Source organism: Cyrtonyx montezumae, unplaced genomic scaffold (genome assembly GCF_038088225.1).
Source record: "Cyrtonyx montezumae isolate F1298 unplaced genomic scaffold, pur_monq_1.0 scaffold_8, whole genome shotgun sequence".
Lineage (NCBI taxonomy): Eukaryota > Metazoa > Chordata > Aves > Galliformes > Odontophoridae > Cyrtonyx > Cyrtonyx montezumae.
This window is the reverse complement of record NW_027072089.1, coordinates 39,607,683-39,628,851: the sequence shown is the minus strand read 5'-3', so window position 1 is coordinate 39,628,851 and position 21,169 is coordinate 39,607,683. Positions and strand designations below refer to the sequence as shown.

General features: G+C 41.0%; 1 protein-coding gene across 9 annotated transcripts in view; it reads left to right on the top strand.

Annotated features, from left to right (window-relative positions):
• Nucleotides 1-21,169, top strand: part of DTNA (dystrobrevin alpha) — a 167,288-nt gene that overhangs the window by 71,970 nt on the left and 74,149 nt on the right. For 8 of the 9 annotated variants that reach the window (XM_065751950.1, XM_065751949.1, XM_065751943.1 and 5 more), the window contains exons 1-2: nt 2,454-2,538; nt 9,935-10,015. In XM_065751950.1, the coding sequence (XP_065608022.1) occupies nt 2,454-2,538; nt 9,935-10,015 (166 nt within the window). Of the gene's footprint in view, nt 1-2,453; nt 2,539-9,934; nt 10,016-21,169 lie in introns of those variants that run through there. The other variant, XM_065751940.1, reaches the window with a different exon arrangement.

The window sequence follows — 21,169 nt, the reverse complement described above, 5'->3', positions numbered from 1 at the left end:
GCACACTCGTGTTTTCACAGCTGTGAATAGGTGTTTCAGTAGGTACGAGACGTTCTGAAAAATGATGACCAGGTCCACAGAGCCCTTCCTATAAAGAGTGAAACAAAGAAAAGGATGAACTGCACAAAAGAGAAGACTAGTTGATGATTTTTACCCCACTGTGCAAGGATACTTTAGCAAGGGGCTCCCTGAAGGAACAGGAGATCTTGCTGTAGAATTAGCATGATTTGAAAAATGCATCTTTTCATTGGTTTTGATTGGGAAAATGCTTTCACGTGGTGGATACAGTCACAGGTAACCCTTGCTCAGTGATTGCTGTGTCAGTATTTAAAAGCTGTAACTAAACATTTTTATCCACAGGGCGTTATAAGGGAAGTGCAAATAAAGTTGTACCCTTTTTCTTTTCAGTAAACATTGAAGCAAGTCAGTGGTTTGAATGTTTGTGAATCCAGTGATTATTTGATGGATAGTATTGAACATTTCTGGAAAGAAATGCCAAATTAATCAATGGAGAAGAATCTCTGTTGTTTATAAGGATAAATTGTATCAGGAAACTGAAAGACGACAATAAAATTGTTGTACCAAAATGAAAATGACTCAGTCTTGGTCAGTTAATATGAACAGTGTGTACACTGTAGGACATCTCTGAATATGCTACAAATCAAAGAAAGATATGATGCTCTGTGAACCACTCCACAAATAAGAAGTGTTAAGCTAAAGTATTTGCTTTTTAGTGTTCGCTCAACTGTTCTTCCTGATAAAAAAAAATGTTACTTTATAAAACGGCTTTATTAACTCACCTGCGTTAGGAGATCTAGTGATTTCCCATGGCAAAAGTGTTCACTACTATAAGTTCAATTAAAAGGAGAAAGGTGTGGGATTAGTGGGATTACATGATTTTTCACCTTTTATGGGAAAAGATTAAAAGCTGGCTCAGGAACAAACAGTATTGCTACTTAGAATGTAGGATGGGTATCTTAAGGCTTATCTCATTTTGCAGATTGTTGTGAGCCTTCCTTGACACCTCCCAGCCTGCAAGACACAAACTAGCTCCAGATCAGAAGCTGTGTGGCCACTTCAGCAAAGCACCATATTGAAGGCTCTTATCTCTAGAGAATGGCAGGATATCTTAGCTCCAGCTTAATGCCATGGTACACAGATCTGTATCACTCCTAGCCAAATTAGAGCGTGAGTGAGCTTCAGTATACCTGTAAACATGGTACAGCCATGCCCTTTGTCCTCTTCATAATGAGACCGCTGCTCACATCACAAAATGTCCACCATATACAGCACTTGAGCAGAACCTTTATCAATATTCTGAGAATTGAATAGGCTATTGGGAAAAGGCAGCTATAATGTACCAGCACTACATGTGAAGAGTGCATTATGGGGAAAAAAAAATAATCAGAAATATCCTATGTGATTGCCTTCCTTTCTCTGAGAAATAAAAGGAAACTAGTCTTCCGTCCTGAGTCATTTAGTAGGCAGATAGTAGACTTCAGCAATAAATACTTTCATCCTTCCTATTAAATACATGTGTGGGTTTGCTATCGAAGACAGCAGATTATTTTGGATTCTGTTCCTCTACAGAATATCTCCTTTTCATCCCACGTGGCCCAGTGTTATTTGACACAGACTAGTTGAAATAAGGATGTAGATTAAAATGCAGGTCAGAAGCATGAACCAGGCTTGGTGTGCTAGAGTAGCTATCCATTGGAAGAGGTGAAACTGACACAGTTTCCATTTTTTAAGTGATTCTAAAGATGTTTGTCTTTATTCTGAAAGCTTTAGTCTTTTACAGTTTGAATGCCAGCTGTGAAGGAATCCATAGTTTTTCTCTATTCTCTGTCCAGCAGCAGTGTTCTTACTAATATTCTGAAGGCTGGGGGACAAAATATTCTTACTTCTGAGCCTTTTTCTGGAACTCGTTTAATCAGAACCATACTGTCTTGAGTTTGAATGAATATTTGGAGTGTATTTGCTTGAGTAAATAGAGGTGTTACATTGTGGAGCAAGGATTTTGTTGTGGCGTGATTTTTTTCTGTCTCTTCCACCCAGAACTGGCTAGAAGAGCATTTTCTAAGCTATAAACTAATTTCTGAATCTTTTATGATTTCTTCTCCCTTATATAATTTAAACTGAAGATTCCTTATTTGAGAAAACCTAAACTGAATTTCAGAGCTTGTGTTATGTAAGTCAGTTAGTTACATCAAGCGGAAAAACTGAACATTGCCTTTGGGAGATAGAGAGGGGGAAAACAAATGCTTGAAAGCAGAGTCTAGGGAATGGAGGGCAATTTTGGGACCAGCTTTCTCCCAGACCATGCCACAGAGAGGCTGGCAAAAGGCACTGAATACACGTGGAGCACCAGTCATCCACAGAGGTTCTCCGGGATCAATTATGGATACTTAAATATGAATATTCTGTCTGGGAGTAATACTTAGTGTTTTCACATGATTTTGTCTTCCAGAATGATTGAAGATTGCGGGAAAAGAGGAAATACCATGGCAGAAAGAAGGCAGCTGTTTGCAGAAATGCGTAAGTACTTCCTAGAAATTTCAGTGCATTAGACCAAGCCACTTACAATGCAGTGTCAGTAAAATTTATGTAAGCTTTCCATCTCAAGTAATTGATACCTTTGTTTCACAGACAGTTTAATACTGTGAGAACAAAACTACAGGAAAATGGGTTGATTTGACCAAATATCAGGAGAAACTAATTTCCTACACTGGCTTTTTATTTTTCTACACTATATTATATTGTTTAAATTAATGACTTCTTGAGACAAATATGCTGAAATACACAGGTTGCAGCGAAGGGGGGTAGAGGGGGAAATGTCTCCAAAAGCAGACTAGTAGCCAGTCTCTAAGCAGTGCCCACCTTGGAAGACAGAATTCCTCATCCCCTTCTTCTACCCATAGTTTTTACTGCTGAGCATGATGCTGTAGGATACAGACTATGCCTCTGGTCATTACAGGTCAGCTGTCCTGACCATATCCCCTCCCAGCTCTTGCTTACCCCAAGCCTACTCACTGTGGGGGCACGGTGGAAAAGTAAGAGCACTTTGATGCACTGCTCAGCAATAAGTAAAAAACACTGATGTATTGTTGACACTGTTTTAGCCATAAATCAAAAATACAGCTTTATGCAGGCTGCTGTGAAAGCTAACTCCATCCCAACCAGACCCAGTATAATATGTACCCCTTATTCCATATCTCTTGCATCATACTCAGGTCTTATACTATCCACCATTCTCCCAGTCCTTTAGCATTGCTGCAGATATAATTTCTTTAGTCTAAAAGCCATTCCCATCCGTTGTCCATAAAATACCCATTCAAATGTTTGTAGAAATCTGTTGAGTTAATTTGTACCATGTCTTGAGCACCATCTGTTATGGTGGTCACTCAGGACAGGGTAGGCGGTATGTTGTGTTGTGTGCTGAAACTAGCTTAGATTGGATCACTACTGCACATGCCCAGATCCTTACAAGGCTCATCTGTTGTTTCGGGTGATTTCTGCTGCAGTACTTTGAAACAGAAGGATAGCATACAACAATGATATACAACTTGGGCATAATTATGATGTTTACAATTCAAATCATGGGTTATTTCCCCCCAAGGTTAAATCTCTTTAGGCTACGCACTGGGTTGTGCCAACCTCACACATTACCCACCAAGTTTGCCTGGGTCCTCTGGTGAAAGCAGTCCCACAAATGTGTTTGCCTTTTCCTGAGGGAAGAGCAATCCATGCTGTCTTTCCCAGCCAGTTCCCTCCATGCACTGTGGAGACTACTGTGGGACCTTATCTCCTTCCATAGTATGTAGGGATAAGTAGGAAGAAATGCTCGTTACTCAATTAGAGTCACTGAACCTCTTGGGACAGTCTTTTTCCAGCCAAGATGCAGGCCCATAGGGTGAGGAAGGGAGATTCTCTTTGAATTCATGAAGCTGGAAGGACAGTCTTTGTGTGGTTGATACCTTGATGTCTATCTGAGCAGGCAGTTGTCACCAAACTGTTAGGCATACAACTCGTGTGTGGCATACCAGCCCACCACACGGATTGTGTGCATTGTACAGCATCTGGATCTTTGGTGTCCTTTGGTGTCCTATTTGTTGTCCAAGTGGCTATAGAACCTGTCCACCACTGCTAGTTCCCTCAGATACTTTCCTCAGCAGTGGTCCACTGCCCTTGGTAGTTTACATTGTTTTTGATGGTAATCACCTTCATGCTCGACATGAGCTGCCTCCAGAGGCTGCAGACAGCTGGCCCTTTTCTGTTCACTTCGTGAGTTAGGTGTTCCCTAGTGAGGGACTCAGCTGCTGAGCTTCCCTGCCCTCCAGTTCCAGACCACTGGCCCAGCACTGTAGCAACCAGCTGCTCTCCTGGATCATGGCCATAATCATCTTGCACGTCCCACAGCTTTTTTAGTATTAGGGACGAGGTGGTTTTTGCCTCTTCTATGATGTTTCTCTTCCATGTCCTTACAGCTGCCCCACTGAGGAGCGGGCTGCTTCCCATAGTTTTCCCTCCTGCTGCCTACCACTAATGGGGAAAATCCTTGTCCTTCACCAACAGTCAAGAGTTGAGTCTCTGTTTTACCCCCAGCGCCTGTTTGTTTGTCCTCAGATCCTCACTAGGAGCTGGTTGCCCTGTTCTGCCTTGCATATCAAGACTTTAGTTCTCTGAATTTAAAGGTAAGGCCTTAAAGAAAAAAGGTTTAATGGGACCAGAGCAACTGCGCACACTGGACTGCCAGGGCTATTCTGGTGAATCAAATGTGGTCAGTACTGTTCTCCAGGGATGAGCTCAGAGGCCCTGAATGGTGTGTGTTTGCAAGCCTGAGCTCTGCTAAATAAGGACTTCTCATTCAGCTAGCCTGTAGAGAACAGTGTTGGCCCATTCCACTCTGTCCACCAGCTTTGTTCATAGCATTATAAAATCATTAAGGTTGGAAAGACCAATCAGATCTTCTAGTCCAACCATCAGCCTATGGCTGTGACCGCTCTACACCACATCACTCAGTGCAACATCCACCCTTTTTCTGAACTCTTCCAGGGATAGTGACTCCACCAGCTCCCTAGGTAGCCTGTTCCAATACCTTGCATTTCTTTCTTTTCCTAATATCTAACCTGGACCTCCCCTGACACAACTTGAAGCCATTAATTCTGTTATAGTTACATGTGAGAAGAAGCTGACCCCCACCTCACCCTAATCTCCTTTCAGGTCATTTTTTAATCTCCTTTCATGTCTTTTCCCTGAGCCTCCTCCAGATTGAACAATCCCATTCCCCTCAGCTACTCACTGAGAGACCTGTGCTCCGTACCTTTCGCCAGCTTTGTTGTCCTCCTTTGTACACACTCTATGGCATCAGTGTCTTTATTGTAGTAGGAGGCCCAGAACTGAGCACAGTACAATTGAGTGAGGTGTGGCTTCACCAGTGCCAGGTACAAAGGGACAATCACCTCCCTGCTCCTGCTGCCTTCCCTGTTTCTGATAGGAGACAGAATGCCATTGACCTTCTTGGTGGCTCATGTTCAGCCAGCTATCAACTGACACCCCCATATCCTTTTCCTCCCTGCAGCTTTTCAGCTACTCTGCCCCAAGCCTGTAGCAATGCCTGTGTTTTTTGTAACCCTGTACTTTTTTGCTCCCTGCTGCGGGCAAGGACACCTCCCACTTAGGCCAGGTATGCTCAAAGCCCCATGCAGCCTGATCTTGAACACTTCCTGGGAGGAGGCATCCACAGCCTCCCTGGGCAACCTGTTCCAGAGTCTCAACACCCTTGCTAAAGAATTTCTTCCTAAATCTACCCTCTTCAATTTTGTAGCCATTTCCTTTCATCCTGTCGCTACACGCTCTTATAAAAAGTTCCTCCGCAGCTTTCCTTTAGGCCCCCTTCATGTACTGGAAAGCTGCTACAGGGTCTCCCAGGAGCATTCTCCAGGCTGAATAGCCCCAGTTCTCTCATCCTGACCCCATAGGGGGGGTGCTCCAGCCTATGTGGGAGACTTGAGCTTTGTATCAGCTCAAGTCAGTGGCAAAACTTTCATTACCTTGAGTCAGTTTGATGTGGTCATGAACTCCTAAACCAGAAGATCGTTCTTTACAAATTTGCAGTGAGAATTTATGGTTTATTTCCATGATGTTGAAGGCTACTTTGCTGTTTTGGGGGAATTAAGGCAATATTCTGAAAGTATACAGTGAGCACTGGGAGAACAGGGAGAGATTATTTTCCCGTATTGTACACAGATGACTACTGTTTTTTTCTCTCACATTTTAGCATGTTGACATATTAATTTGTGCCTACTTGTTGTGTCAGGTATTCTTCCCTTTTCCCATTTGTCTGTTATAGGAACCATTAGGTTGTGGCCTGAACCAGTGATTGAGCACCTGGTGAAAGGATGTAGCCAGCCCTGGGAGCACAGGTGGAAGCAGTTCACCTGTGGAACTGGAAGGGGTGGGCCCTGGGTCCACCCCTCTCTAACCTAATATAAGGGCCTTAGGAAAAGCTCTTTTAGGAGTTTCCTGTGTTCTCTGTTCCTTGGTAAGGGGGATAAGCTCTTCTTTTATTATTGAATTTTGACCCCTACCTTTCTTTGGTGATACTATAGTGATTAAAGGCAATGATGTGTGTTGCCTCATATTGTTACAACCTGCCTCTCTTCCTCCTTTTCGTGCACTTCTGGAGAATCAGGTTTCAACTTGATCAAAAGATGGAGGGGGTAACTCTAATTTTTAGTGATAAACTGAATATGTCATAGGCAAAGAAATGTCTGCATTCAGAAAATGCTCAATTTTGCATGTGGAGAGTACCTTCAATTCCTGCCTTAATATGAAGGGTGTGCTTCAGTACAGCAGGAGGTGGTCCCGCTGTCATTGCATTTAAGTTTCTTATCTGCGTACAAGCCCTCAAAGTCCCTGTTTAACAGTAAATAAGCACTTAGCGTGCCTTACATCCCCTTGATCTTGCACCTAGACTCCTAAAATTGTAAACAAAAAAAAAAAAAAAAAAAGAAAAAGAATGTGTTTCTGGTAAGAAGTTAAACTCCACAATTTTAGAAGAAAATACATGATGTAGAGGATGCTAATAGTGTTTTAGTTTCTAGTGGTAATATCGGCAAGTCTGTGATTAAAATTGCAGTGGGCTGTGTTCAAGACTACACAGAACAGCAACAAAATTCTCTTATTCATGCCGTTTTAAGTAGGAAACTTGTTCTTAAGAAGGAGGAGCTTACTCTTTGTTTTTTTCAAACAGTCAACAGTGTTACATAGAGGAGAACATTTAAAAAAGGTGATGAAACAGTGCCAGTAGTCAAAGAGAATGAGAAGCTATTGGCAATACTGGTAGGCAAGTTACAAATTCAGTCCATTTGCCACACATCTTTCTGCTTATTTTTAAGCACTCTTCATGTAAAAGAAACAATATTTTCAGAAGATGTTTGACAAATAGGTTTCAGACTATGGTAAAATATGAATTGTGTCAGAATTAGACAGTACGTTCCAGAGATTTATCAACAAAAATATGCAGTCCTGAAGTAATTGTGTACAAATAGTAGAAAAAAAGCAATGTTACTGCCTACAAAATTGTTTAATTGTTAGTACTGCAACCTAGGATGTACAATGAGGCAGAGTCTCACTTTGCTTTGAAAAGATGCTATATTGTTTAAAATAGTTTGGGTGGATGGTGCCGATATAGCTGGAGGCACAGCAGTGAAGCTGAGAGGCCAGTCTAAATAATGTCAAGGTGAATCCTAAAGAAAGCGTTAACATAAAAACAGAATAGTGCCATCTCTAAATAGAGCTTATCTCTACATTGGAGAGAGATGGCTTTGAGGGGGAGGACTACTTGGTAGGTAAGGAATTGGTTGGAAGGCCATAGATAGAGTTTTTTGTTGAATGGCACTACGTCCAGGTGGAGGCCAGTGATATGTAGTGTCCCCAGGGGTCTGTCTTGGGACCGGTGCTCTTCAGCATCTTCATTGATGACAGACTTGAGTGCACCCCTCAGCGAGTTTGCTGATGACACCAAGCTGAGTGGTGGGACCGACACATTAGAAGGAAGGGATGACATCCAGAGGGACCTCAGTGAACTTGAAAGGTGGGCCCATGTGAACATAATGAGGTTCAACATAGCAAAGGTTTTGCACTTGGATCAGAGTAATCCTAAATATGGATACAAACTGGGAGAGAAACTCCTTTAGAGTAGCCTTGTGTAGAAGGACCTGGGGGTCCTGGTAGATGAAAAACTGAATGTAAGCCAGCAGTGTGCTCTTGCAGCTCGAATTGCCAATGCTATCCCGGGCTTAATCAGAAGAGGGGTGTCCAGTAGGGACAGGGAGGTGATTGTCCCTTCTGCTTTGCCCTCATGTGGCCACATCTGGAGTACTGCATCCAGATCCAATACAGGAAAGATGTGGAGCTGTGGGGGAGGATCCAGAGGAGGGCCATGAAGATGATCAGGGGGCTGGAGCACCACTGTGGAGACAGGCTGAGAGAGCTGGGCTTGTTCAGCCTGGAGAAGGCTGTGAGAATACCACACTGCAGCCTTCCAGTATTTAAAAGGGGGTTATAAACAGGAGGTAAATCAGCTTTGTAGAAGGGCAGACAGTGATAGGACAAGGGGGAATGGTTTTAAGCTCAAGGAGGGAAGGTTTAGATAGATTGTGTGTCAGGGGAAAGCTCTTCACAGAGAGTGGTGAGGTGTTGGAACAGGCTGCCAAGAGAGGCTGTGGATGCTTCATCCCTGGATGTGTTTGGGACCACGTTGGATGGGGCCCTGGGCAACTTGGTCTAGTACCAGATCTGGTTGGTGGCCCTGCCTGTGGCACGGGGGGTTAGAACTCGCTGACCCTTGGGGTCCCTTCCAAACCAAGCCATTCTAAGATTCTGTGATGTCTTACTCCATTTTTCTTATAGCCTAAGTATATCTTGTGTGGACAGTCCTGAAGAAGCTCTGTTTTGAAGCTTTGTTTTCTGTAAGTTGGTACCTTTCCTGCCTAGGAGACTGCTCAGCTGAACAGGACAGTTTTTACTCTTTTATTGTAGTGGCAAACATGGTGAAAAAGAAATAAAAAGATTCAATTGAACATCTCCTTGAAATGTGTGGTGCAATTAATAAACAGCCTTGTATTTAATAGACCATATTGTAGCTATGCAACAGTACTTCTTGGGTTAGACATACCAGCCAAGAAGGAGAAACATTTAATTAACAACCTACTCATCTACTTTCTGAGATTCTTTGAAAATGTTGTGAGTGATACACATCAGCAGGATGCTTAAAGGCACTGTGTCACATTCTGCCCCCATCCTGGTCCCTTTATGCTGTTCTTGTGCATGGAATAGCTACCAGTCAGCTTCTACCTGTGTCCCCTGGACAGCTACTCTGGAAATCTTGCCAGATCTTTAAGCTGTAGCAGACAGGACCGTGCTATGTGTGAGCCAGAGAGCTGATTCTTTGAGATCTCCATTGCAGGGAGCACAGCTCTACGAATTGGAAAATGCCTCATGCTCCTTGCAGTATTTTTGTTCCCTTCTGCAGTTTGCTATCAGGCATGGTATTGTTTCTAATTTGGTTTACTGGCAATACCTAATTCTGATCTGGCATGGCAGCCAAACTTATTTGTTAAATATTAAAATTAGACGAAGGTTTTCATCCTGTTGGAGCCTGGCCACTCTCATTTAGCCTGCAGCTTGACCAGATTGTTCTTCAAAGTGACAGACACAGTGGGCTGACTACTTCTTGCCTCCCTTCACAAGAATGTTTTAACACTGTAGCTCCTACCTCTTCTTTCCCATCACTCACTACCCTCCCTGCAAATGAGTTAGCCTTGAAAATAATTAATCAGAGTCAACTTCTGTTTTCTGGTTTCCCTGTTGCCAAAGATACACGTAGGTCATACTCCATACAAATGTTGCTGTTATTCTTTTCCACTAGGGGCTCAAGATCTGGATCGCATTCGTTTGTCCACCTACCGAACAGCATGTAAACTTAGATTTGTTCAGAAGAAATGCAACTGTAAGTATGTTAAGACTTCTTTACTATACTATTGGTATTAGATTGCCATTGCACTGTACTGTCCCAAAAGGGGTTGTTGCATCTGGCATGGAAAAAGACACCAATCAGAGCACCTGGGCAGATCTCAAATACTGGACTGTTTGTATAAGGAGCTTGTCTCACACGTGCCCGTGGTTCAGTCACAGAAGCATGGGTCTTCATGCAGGCTGCAGCTTTAGTTAACTTGAATCCTAACTACGTTCTCCAGTTTTCTTTTAAATAATATTTGGGTGTTTCAGCAGTCGTGTAAGTTAAGCGCTATAACAGCTGTGATGGAGTAAAGGTGATTCTATTCCTTGTCTGTTTGGGGTGCAGCAAAGTACGTGCAGTGTTAATCAGCCCTGGTTTCTCCAGAAGGCCAGCTGGAGAGACCTCTTCAAGCAGATGAACCTCCTTTTAATCTCTGCTTGTATTTCTTCCACCTTCCTAACTTCATTCCTGAGAAGTTACCTGCTTGATCAGTGATCTTTTTAGCGTTTCTGCTGAGTTCTGGTCTCTCTTCCTTTATAAGTTTCAATTTCTATTAGCGCATTCATGAGAAAAGCTATAAACTTTAATGGAGTTTAATGCATATAAAATCTGTTACGGATTGTATCATTTATTCTCCATCTAAAATACTGTTCAAATATGTAGAATGATGAGTTTTGGTTTATGTGTTTTACTAGATCTTTCCACACTAAGTTGGATAAAAGCCGTCTTAGCTGTGGAAGCTCCCATTAGCAGAAATAGGAGGAGGAGGAATAATGAAGAGAGAACAGGTTTTTTAGTCTTTGTCACTAAACTAGAATGACAGCCCGGCTGTGCTTGTGCAATGCACAGTGGTAAATGCATGAAGAAATTCTCTGTAGATGGGGACTAACCCCTTGGGAGTGAGTTCCTGGTTTTTAGGTTGTACCTATCTGTGTTTTGTTTATGCTGTCCGTACGTTCTACAGGGACCAAGCTGTGACAGAAGAGATTTTGGAGAGTATTTATTAGATTATTAGCTACAGAGTTGGTCTTTCAATCACTTCTGTAGCATTTTTCTCATATTTTTAATTTGTATTTAGCTGAAGTATGAGTTGACAGATAAATACCACACTGCAAGCAGACCACCAGACACAAAACTTAGGAGGGGCTTAGTACCTACCCAGCAGCTGTTTTCTCCCAGTCAGAAGGAAATGTGTTGAAAGACACTATTATGCTGTGTTCAATTGTTAATTTTTAATTTATTTTTTTTTTTTTTTTAGATTTTGTCTTTAAAAGGATGAAATTTCCACTTTGTTTGCATGGTAACAGTTCAGTAATCTGAAGTGACAGAAATACCTAATTAAGTTGACACTCACAGTAAAGGTGTAGTGCTAATCGCTTTGATAACTGTATGTGAAGCAAATGAAAAAGCGTAAGAATGAGATGGCCTTGTCCAGGGAGTGGCTGGCTGGCTAAAAATGTTGGTTGTTAATCTCAACTTTATTCCTTTTACTAAGCTTGAACTACTTGTGTGGAAGTATTCTTTTTGTTCTTTGTGTAGAGAATGCACATGCCCTTTAGTTGATCAGTTTGAGCTGAGTCCTTCATGAGCAGTACTTGCCTTCTGGCTGTCGTTGATAACCCAGAAGTGGTTTAATGGCCTTACATCAAGAGTTATACTATATCAGCCCTCTCTGGGGAAAGAAAAAAAAATATCTTAAATATTTTAAACAAAAATTTGGTCGTAAGAATTATGTTCTGTGCAACTGAAGGAATAATTTCTGCTGCTCTGGGGCCGGCTGAATTGCATACTTATTTTCACCATAAAGCGCAGTTTTCTTCTTGTTTCTGTCTGACTGCTGCTTTCCCACATGGCTTACTCTCATTGGTAAGAAGTCATTCATTCACTGTGCAGTGGCTGTCCAATGCAGAGCTTCTAAACGTAGAGCCACTGAACCAAGCACTGGTCTGACTTCTGGCTCATGTTTGACTCTTTTTTGTTTCCTACAGAAATTATCATTGCGCTCTACTCAACATTAAGTTCAAGACTGGAAACAAAAAAAAAATAAAGTGGCACAGGGAGAAAACTTTCTGTTGCATCTGAGTTCTTTCATATGAGAGAATATAAGGAGAAAGCTCTAAGGCAGTCCCAGCTTACTCCTGTGCATATCACCTCCTGTCACCCGTGCCATCTTCATCTTCTTTCAGCTGTGCTCTCCTGCCCTGCCTTCTTCTCACTCAGTCACTGCAGCACGATACTTACTGGGGAAAAAAATTGCTCGGCAAAAAGTGTATGTGAGGGGTTCTTTTAAAGAACTAATTCAATAAATTGCAGGGAGCTGTTCTTGGCTGCAGGCTGGAGATGTATGAGGATGGAAGCAGAGAGCTGTTCTGAGTGCCAGAAGTGGCTCTTCCAAGAAAAGCAGAGCAGAGGTTTTATTAATACCAGCTTTTTTACCCTGAGGTGCACATTAGCATAGAACAGTGTGTGACAGTCCTAGGATATCAGGTGGCTGTGCTTATCACAAACAGTGCAATGCTTGTTTCTGCAGACACAGAGGGTCATCTTTTTGCCACCTATCATGAAGTCTTTTCTCACTATGAAAGAGTATTTTGCTGAAACCTTCATCATTAGGGTGGGTTTCACTGGTGATGTAAGTACTGTGTTACACATTAAGATGCATTGGCAATCTAAGGGGTGTTCTCTGCAGTATTTCTCCTTAAGCTAGTGAAGTGATCTGGCCCAAAGCTGTAGGGAAGGTGGTAGTTTACCACAGTTTACAGGATACCACTATGCATGTTATGCTCTGAATGTAACAGTTATTGATCAAATTAATTGTACCGCTGAATTATTTCAAATTCTCAAGAGGAAGGTACCTTTAAAAGGTACTTTAAAAACATCCTTCAAAAATGCACATATTCTATAAAACTTCAGAAAAACTGTGCGTGTGAAAAGTATTTCTTCCATAAAAGTCTCTCTGATCACTTAAACCAACAGCCACTTGAAATAAAATCAGCAGTGTGAGAAAAAATCAATATCAGTCATTGCCGTTATTTGTCAAACAGAACAGAATTGAATCCAGTCCAGCTTCATTCTTCAGAAAAGCAACAAATTCTCCATAAGAAGTAAGAAAATATGTGCATAAATATGAAAAAAAATGCAGCACTATCTTGTAAGGAGAGCTTCCTTCAGATTTAAGTATTCTCCTTTTCCTATGTTTTATCAATAAATAACAGCAACATTTACAGACTATTGGGGCACACCTCTGAACCTGCTAGTGAACCTAAATGTGAGATGCAAACATATAACATCCCAAAATAAGAGACCCACAAAATTCTGCACGTTTGCATTCTAAAAGCTGGGAAGCTTTGAGACTGCAGCATGAATGTAAATTCATTTTGTGCTTCCCTGTTTCTGGTGACAATTTCTAAGCATAGAAGTAATGAAAAGACAAATTCTAGATAATGTACATACCTCTGAGGGTATGTTCAGTATAGAAAGAGATGATTATATGCTACTTGCTTATTAGTTTGCACGTGTCCTTGCAATATCAGTAGTCTTCTCTTAATCATAAAGAGCTGCACAGGATGTAGATATCTCTGCTGTAAAAAAGAAAAGAAAAAAAAAAAGAAATTGAAAATCTGAAGAAATTGAGATGGGGGCATGAATAATTTCAAATGAATTACAAGAGTCTTGGAAAGACAGACCCCAGAGAATACCCTCCTGGAAGCTGCACCGTCTTCAGATCTTAGGAAGGAAATGCAGGAGCGTGTCAGCTGACTGTGGCTGCTCTCATGGATCTTCATGTTGGATATAGTCTCAGGAGTAGCAGCACTCTAGTCATCTGAGGTTAAATGTCATTATTTGGGATAATAAAAACACACAGGAAGCGGGTGCAGAAACCTGATCAAAAGTACTGTGTGTCTGAACTATATGAAGTGTACAAAATGCAGCTGGCTAACTTTATCACCCACGTTTTCTAGTGTGCTTCGAAGGAGGCCCTCTGTCAAGGGAGGAGATGGGAAAGCTACAGGTGAGCACTGTGAGATCTGTAGCGTCACAGAACTCGAAAACCCCACAAACTGATGTTTCTCAAAGTGGAGCATTAGGATACTGTACTTCACTTGAGTTTCTGTGTGTTGAAGCAGGTTTTGAAACATCCAGTGTACATTCTCACCACATAAGGAAGGTGCCCTCTTGGCAGTGCTTACTTAGAGCTGTTTATCCATAGCATTCAGACGCACAAGAGTAATAATGCCTTCCTAAAAGAAGACATGAGTGTCCAGTTGCATTTATCTTTTAACATTCACCAGTATTCAGGAAACACCAAAAATTATGATTCACCATAATCCCCAGTCATCCTTGTTCTCTTGGTTTATTAAAACCCAATTGTTTATACAGAGAAACAATCTGAAATGAAATGTCATGTTAACATGCAAATTCCCTCTGGGCTATGGTGGCAGCAGGAGTAGAACATAGCAACATATCGTAATCAAAACCATTATACAATTACACATCACTCACTTGTACAGAACTGTACAGCTGGAAAACTGCTGCTGTCCTCAGTGAACTTGTCTGAATGTGTTGTGAGGTTATTCTATGGCTCTGGCTGCAAAAAGCAAGTTTTGTTGATTTCCCTAGATCAGAATAAATCATTGGCAGTTGAAAGCTTGAACCTGAAGCCATGCCAATGATTGTAATAAGGCGCTTAATTAATTCAGACAAAAAGGAAGCTTTTTTTTCTCTCGCAGTTTAATCCCAGCACCTTAGGGTTTTGGCGTCTTTGTTTCTGCCTTCAATATTCTTCTGCGTGAGTGATTTTGGTTTGGTTTGTCTTATCCGAGTCATAATACAGCTGTTTCCACACGGGGAGTGCAGCTGCCATGGCTGTGATGGAGACCTTGTGAATGTCCAGGGCAGTCACCTCCACCCTGCTCTTCCTCCTACCTCCTCTGGGCTTAAGCAGTCACAGCCGGGCATGGAGGCACGTCAGCTTAATTCCAGTGCATGCTCCCGGGTGCTTCTCTGATCTGATCTGCCTTTTTACATTTGTTTTAAGTTAGAATCATTTCTCACCCTCTTGAAATATAATAATTTCCCACTGAAAATGAATGACAGTTATTGTAAACACACTATTTTTAGGTACTTTTCTTAAAGCTTTTTACCTTCTGTGCTCTTATACCTTCTGTAATGCTGCTGAAACTGGCTTGCCTTAGAATCTGGCAGTTCAGATACAAAATGATGTAGCTGGCCTTCATGAGCTACTAGCCCTTGTAGGATGGCAGTCACTTTTAAGAAAAGGGTTTTATTAAACCAAAGAAAAATTACTGGGATGTGCTGTTGTTGTTTCTTTGTTTATTTTCCTGTACTGGTCTAACACTTAGAAGTATTTGTTTAAGCCTTCCCCATTTGACTTGCCATTCACCACAAAATGAAGAGTTACAGTATCTGGTACTTGTGGTAAAAAAAAAGGGTATGAGGATATTCAAGTCTTGATTCCACAGTGGAAATGATGCTGTGACCTTTGTTCTACCCCAGTGGTCTAGGAGGACATTAGTAGATACAGCTTCAAATTTCTGTTCTGCATGAGAAAATATGCTCTGGTCTCACATATCAAAAATGTTCTCTTTGGGGGAACAAAACAAGAGGGTGTTTTCTCAGAAGTGTTCAGGTCTGACCTGTTGATAAACATCATCAAATCTTTCACCTTTATATTTTAATCAATTCGGAAAATCACTTCTCTTTACTTCAATGATACATAGAATCATAGAATCTCGCCACCATAATAGAAAGCTGTTCTTTCTTTGACTTTATTTTCTCTAATGTGAAACTGAGTTTGCAAGAAATGCTTGATAGAGTGCAAGAATCCCATTAGGATTCTCGTTGTGGCAATATCCTGCCTTATAGTTCTCGAGGACTGTATGGCCTGTGCAGTTTTGTTCTTGCTCCTCATTCGTTTTTTTTTTCTTTGGATGACCATTATAAGTGGAGCCTCCAAATTATCATAATTGTAGAGTTGGTTAGGTTAAATAACTTAATCCCCCATCACTGTAGGGTTCTGTGGTTAGTGTTCTGTTCCCATTGTAGGTTTTTATCATGTTTTTCATTCCATGCTGGAAGCGATAAAGCACAAGATGGTTTCTGGCTGGGTCACAGAGCAATCAAGCTGAATGACAAGTAATGTTGCCTACTTGAGAAGTGTAAAAGGTCTGCTTGGCTGCAATTTGAAACATTATTTCTGGGGAAAACAATCTGCCTCTTCAAATTTTTATCATGGCACCCTCATATTCTTCTAAACCCCCAGTAGCTGTTTTCTAGGAGATTTGCTTATAAATCCTATAACTTATTTTTGCTGTTGTTGACCCTCTTGGATGTTCTACAATCTGCTTATTAGTATTATTAAGTTCATTTAGAGGCTTGAGTTTTCTTTGTTTTCTTTTTTAAGGAAACTGAGACTTACAGGCATTCATGCAATTCCAAAAGATAGAGCTTTAAAAAAAAATGAAGAACAAACAGCACTCTATATTACATTATTGCATTATAAGAGCATCGTGTAAGCTACTAATTCTGGTATCCTGCAGTATTTGAATAATGGAATGGAAGATGAGCTAATGATTTTGAAAACTTCCTTGCTCTTTTGTCTTTACTAGCAACTTGGAGAGTAAACGCTCTTGGAACTGCTAGTACCATTCCATATGGGTTTCCAGGCAACTATGGGAAAAAGATGCATATATTATACATCCTGCATTATGCATCAATTATTTAATCAAAAGTTCAAAAGGGCTTGATTTAGCATATTCCCTGCAGACAAATCCTTCATAAGGATTTTAGGCTATAAGTGTTCACTCGCAGCACAATATCTTGAAAATGGTTTCAGATTTTCTTCTCCTTTTAAGTGTAAAATTTTGTTAATATGCTTGACAGATCCTAATACCTGACATATAAACTGTATATTTGATGCATTCATAGGACTGATTGCAGTTCAGCCTTCCTTCATGGTTGGCACAAAGTGGACTGTTATTACGTGAGGGATTGCAGTGTCTCAGATCTCTGATTATTTGCTTTTAAAGGCTGCCATCACAATTCCATCTCATACGGGATTAACATAAGAACTGTCAGTGGACCACTGGAATTCATTTCATTGTCAAAAAGAGTGATCCAAACAAGGCCGTATATCTTAAACTCCCAGGTCTTGGCGTGCTTACAGATTGATTTTTCAGCCACACCCATGATTCCAAGTAGTTCCCATTAAGAGCTGCATGGCAGAAAATTGTCAGCTAATATTACTCCTTCCCTTGCAGAGGAAGATGTCTGGATTGGCATCCATCTGAGTCAGAAGCTGGCAGGCACATAGATAGGCCATGTCCCCAGTACACCTGCAGGCTGCCCTCCACGACACCAGTGACTCAGCCCCAGTTCTATGCAGACAGCCTTGGAAATGGATCGCAGCTGAAAATCTTTTCTGACTGACTTCCTGAACTCTGCTGAAGCTGTCACTCACTGCACAATCTCTGATGGTTTTTCTGATACAGGTTTCAGACTGGACAGTCTGTTCAGTTCACCAGCTGATGTCCCTGAACATCTGTTTCTGGTGTCAGGCATTAGTCGCTTTTGACCCGGCATGCTTTGGTTTAGTTGTCCAAAACCAGAAAGTGCATCAAGTGTACCCAGAAGCACATTGGTCCTCCTAAGGAATACTTACAACAGAAGAAAATAAACAGTAATCAACTTAGTACTGTTCTAGATATTCTAAAAATTGCAAAATACACAGACATGCAAACTTGTGAAAACAAATGGGTATCTCGGTGAGAATAGAATGAGCACATTGTCTTGGAGCTGCTTCTGCTGCTCATGAGCACTTTTACTTCTTTTGCCTGCTTGTGTTTTTCCTTCAAACTGTAGCTGTATTTTTACACTTACACTTCTTACACTTGAGCCTGTCCTACCCATGTGGGTATTGTGCTGGTTTCTCCCAGAGTCGTGTGAGCTCCCCCATAAGGTGCAGGAGTGCATTAAGCAGTGTGACTTCATGTCTGTCACATGTAGGTTATTCTCTCAGTTTTTACCATTTGACATCATATTTCTCCAAGAAAGGGGAAAAAAATTAAAAAAAATAGAAGTTTTCCTTGGAGCAGATATCAGTAAGTTGGGTGATTGCAGTACTTTGTTCCTAGGGAGCTGCAGCCCATCATTTCAAAACCTGAATTCAGAGCAGAAGTTCCTGAGGAGTCATACATGAACTCCATACCTTAGAGCAGAGAACAGTTTTGAAACCCATGCAGAAAACTGGAAGATAAGCTGCAACATTTTGCCTATCCATATACTATGGCATTGCATTCAGAGTGTCCTTTTCTAGAGCATGTGCTGAGTTGGGATTTTGGTTGAGGGCTGGTGGTTGATTGCTTGGTTTGTTTGTTGATGTGTTTTAGTTTTGATGCTGTCACATAGCTCTGAATAACAGCCAAGCACTATGCAGCTTTCCTCCACTGTAGTGAAACAATCCAAACCATATTCCTGCCTAACCACTTGTCTTCTTGCAGTCTTCCCTAGACAGTCTGGTCTTTCTCCTGCCCTTCCCCATTCCCTGCTTCATTCCCTTTCAGCCTCTGCCTCCAATAATGTTTACAAATAAAACTGCTGTGGAGCCATCAGGCATGCTGGCTGTGTGTGGCAAAAGTTCTCAGTAACTATGGGTTTTTTGAAGGTAAAGAGAGCAAATAGTCTAAAGAAGGAAAATCAGAATGTAGGGCTTGATATTATTTTTTACTGTAGTTCACTGCTTCTGAAATTCCCAAAAGTATTTTTTTCCTTCTATAAGCGTGTTCATTTGTTTCCAGAGTTTCACCAAAAGACAGTTTGTGTACCTCTAGTGATATAGGTCAACCTCATAATGCCCAGAATATTCAAAGTAAAGCCCGAGTTTAACTGTTGCCTATTTTTACATGCCAGCTGAACCTATTATCATTTTCTGTAAGTTTTAGTGGAAGATTTCATACAGCACCTATACAGTGTGCCAGGACAAATGGTGAGAACAGAAGATGCTGGCCATAAAAATAAATTCCCACTTTTGTAAGTGTGAAGATACTGCTCAATGTAATATCCTCAATGTGTGCTGCTCTCGCTACGATTACAGGATGCTACACAATGAACATTCAGCTTCCCATCATTGACTTGTTTGTGATGTACAATAGCTTTGCAGAGACAGTTTTGCTTGTGCTGAATTAAGCCATTGCCAGGCCAAATTCAAGTGGAGCTATACCTGTGATATTGTTGTTGGCTGCAACAGACTTGTAGCAGTGGAGCTGCCAGCGGTCTCAGACCTGTCACTGGGTGAAGTATGGCTAATTCCAGTAGACATTCTGGGGATACTTAGCCTTTGGTTCTTGCAGACATGTCTCTTCCTGACAGAAAGTGAATTAAAAGTCTGTTGAATTCAGTGACATTACTGTGGCACAAGGAAAAGAGTGAATCAGCCTCTTAGTATATGTTGTGTGAAGAGGTTGAACTCAGTTTCCAATAAATGAAGTAAATGCTAGTTTCATAGTACATCTCTTGTAAAGGTCCTGATCTTCCCCAGGTTTAGTTTTCCAAGTTTCATTCATGCCCATTTTACCTTGAAACTCTTTGTCTTGGATTTGTAGGATATCTTTAAGGATTGTGTGTGTAAAGGATGACAGCTAAATGGCCATGTACATCGAGACTCTTACTCCATCTAGGGGCTCTGACAATATCATTAGAGTTTCTGTCACACAGAGGAGAAGAGATATAGATGTGTGGTACTTCATCTAAACCCTATTTATCTGTCATTTTACATTCTGCATTTTTGTTTCCTTTCTCATTGTTGCTGATTGTTGAGGAGTGTTTATATCAACTGGAGCTTTTCTCTTTTCCTGGCCTAATCCTTGGGCCTCTCTCCTTAAGAAATGTGGTGGTTTAGTGCATGATACCACAAATCACTGAAATATGAACCACTGTGATTGCCTGCTGGTTCTGGAGTTCTGGTTGCTGGATGATTCAGCTAGAGACAGGGACACTGGCTCTTGGAGAAGGCATTGGTTGCAATATGAATAACGTCAGGACAGCAAACCTCCAAAGATTATGTGAACACAAAGACAGGATTTAGTCAAATGTTCTGTATAGTTTAAGGGAATTAGACTTTGTCTCTTCAAATGGGTTCAATATAAATAAAAGGATACCAGGATCCATCTCAGAGCTGATTATAACTCAGGTCGCAAAAGACTTTTTAGGCAAATAAGTCCTCTTGGTTTCAAATGTAATAGGTGTTCAAATGTGAGAGTTTGAACCTGTGGCAGTATACCTTCATTACCCATCTCAGGAAAGGATTAGATCAGATTAGAGTTTGAACTGTCCCTCTGATATCACCCAAAGATGTTTTTTTCACCTAAGTCCAGTGTGCTGTGAGAACATCCAACTTCATATCAAGGCTTCTGCTTTCAGCAACTGAGGTTGATACTGGAATTTTGTCCAAATAAATTAAGGGCTCCCACAACTCTGTGAATTGGGCCAAACTTTTGAGAACAGAAGAGAGAAACATATGTCATTTCTTTTCCGTGTATTACTTCTGTTCTGGGGGGTGAAAAATACAAATCCGTTATCAGCAAGTTTATTCAAGCATTAAGTTCAATTTAAATCTTCGTTTAGCTATTTTTAATTGATTTCTGGGCCAAATTCAGTCATGTTACATAAGAAATTATTTAAATTAATATAAAAAGGATCAGCTTACCAATATGCCTATATGTAAAGGTACTACTTTCATATTCAGGGAGATGTGCAGTTCCTCGTTCATAAGTACCTTGTGTTGTTGTTTACAATTTTGCCAATCCTAAGTGATTTATAAAAAATTAAGAACAAAAAATACCCATGAGTCAAACTCTGAAATATAGAAGATGGGCTGAGGAAGAGCTTTGTTTTCAAGCAGTCTTTAATGTATAATAAGTGCTCATTCTTTTTCACTGACCTTTGTGAACATTTAAGGTTGACAACAAACTCATCTTTTTTCTATGGCCATGAGGGAAGAAAGTGTTATAAAGAAAGACCTGTTAAACCGTGCGTCCTCTTGCCATCACAAGCTTCCAGTGTCAGGGATTTTAAGGACAGCAGCAGTTACTGTGAGATCAGGGCTAACACTTTGGATCATTAGAGCTG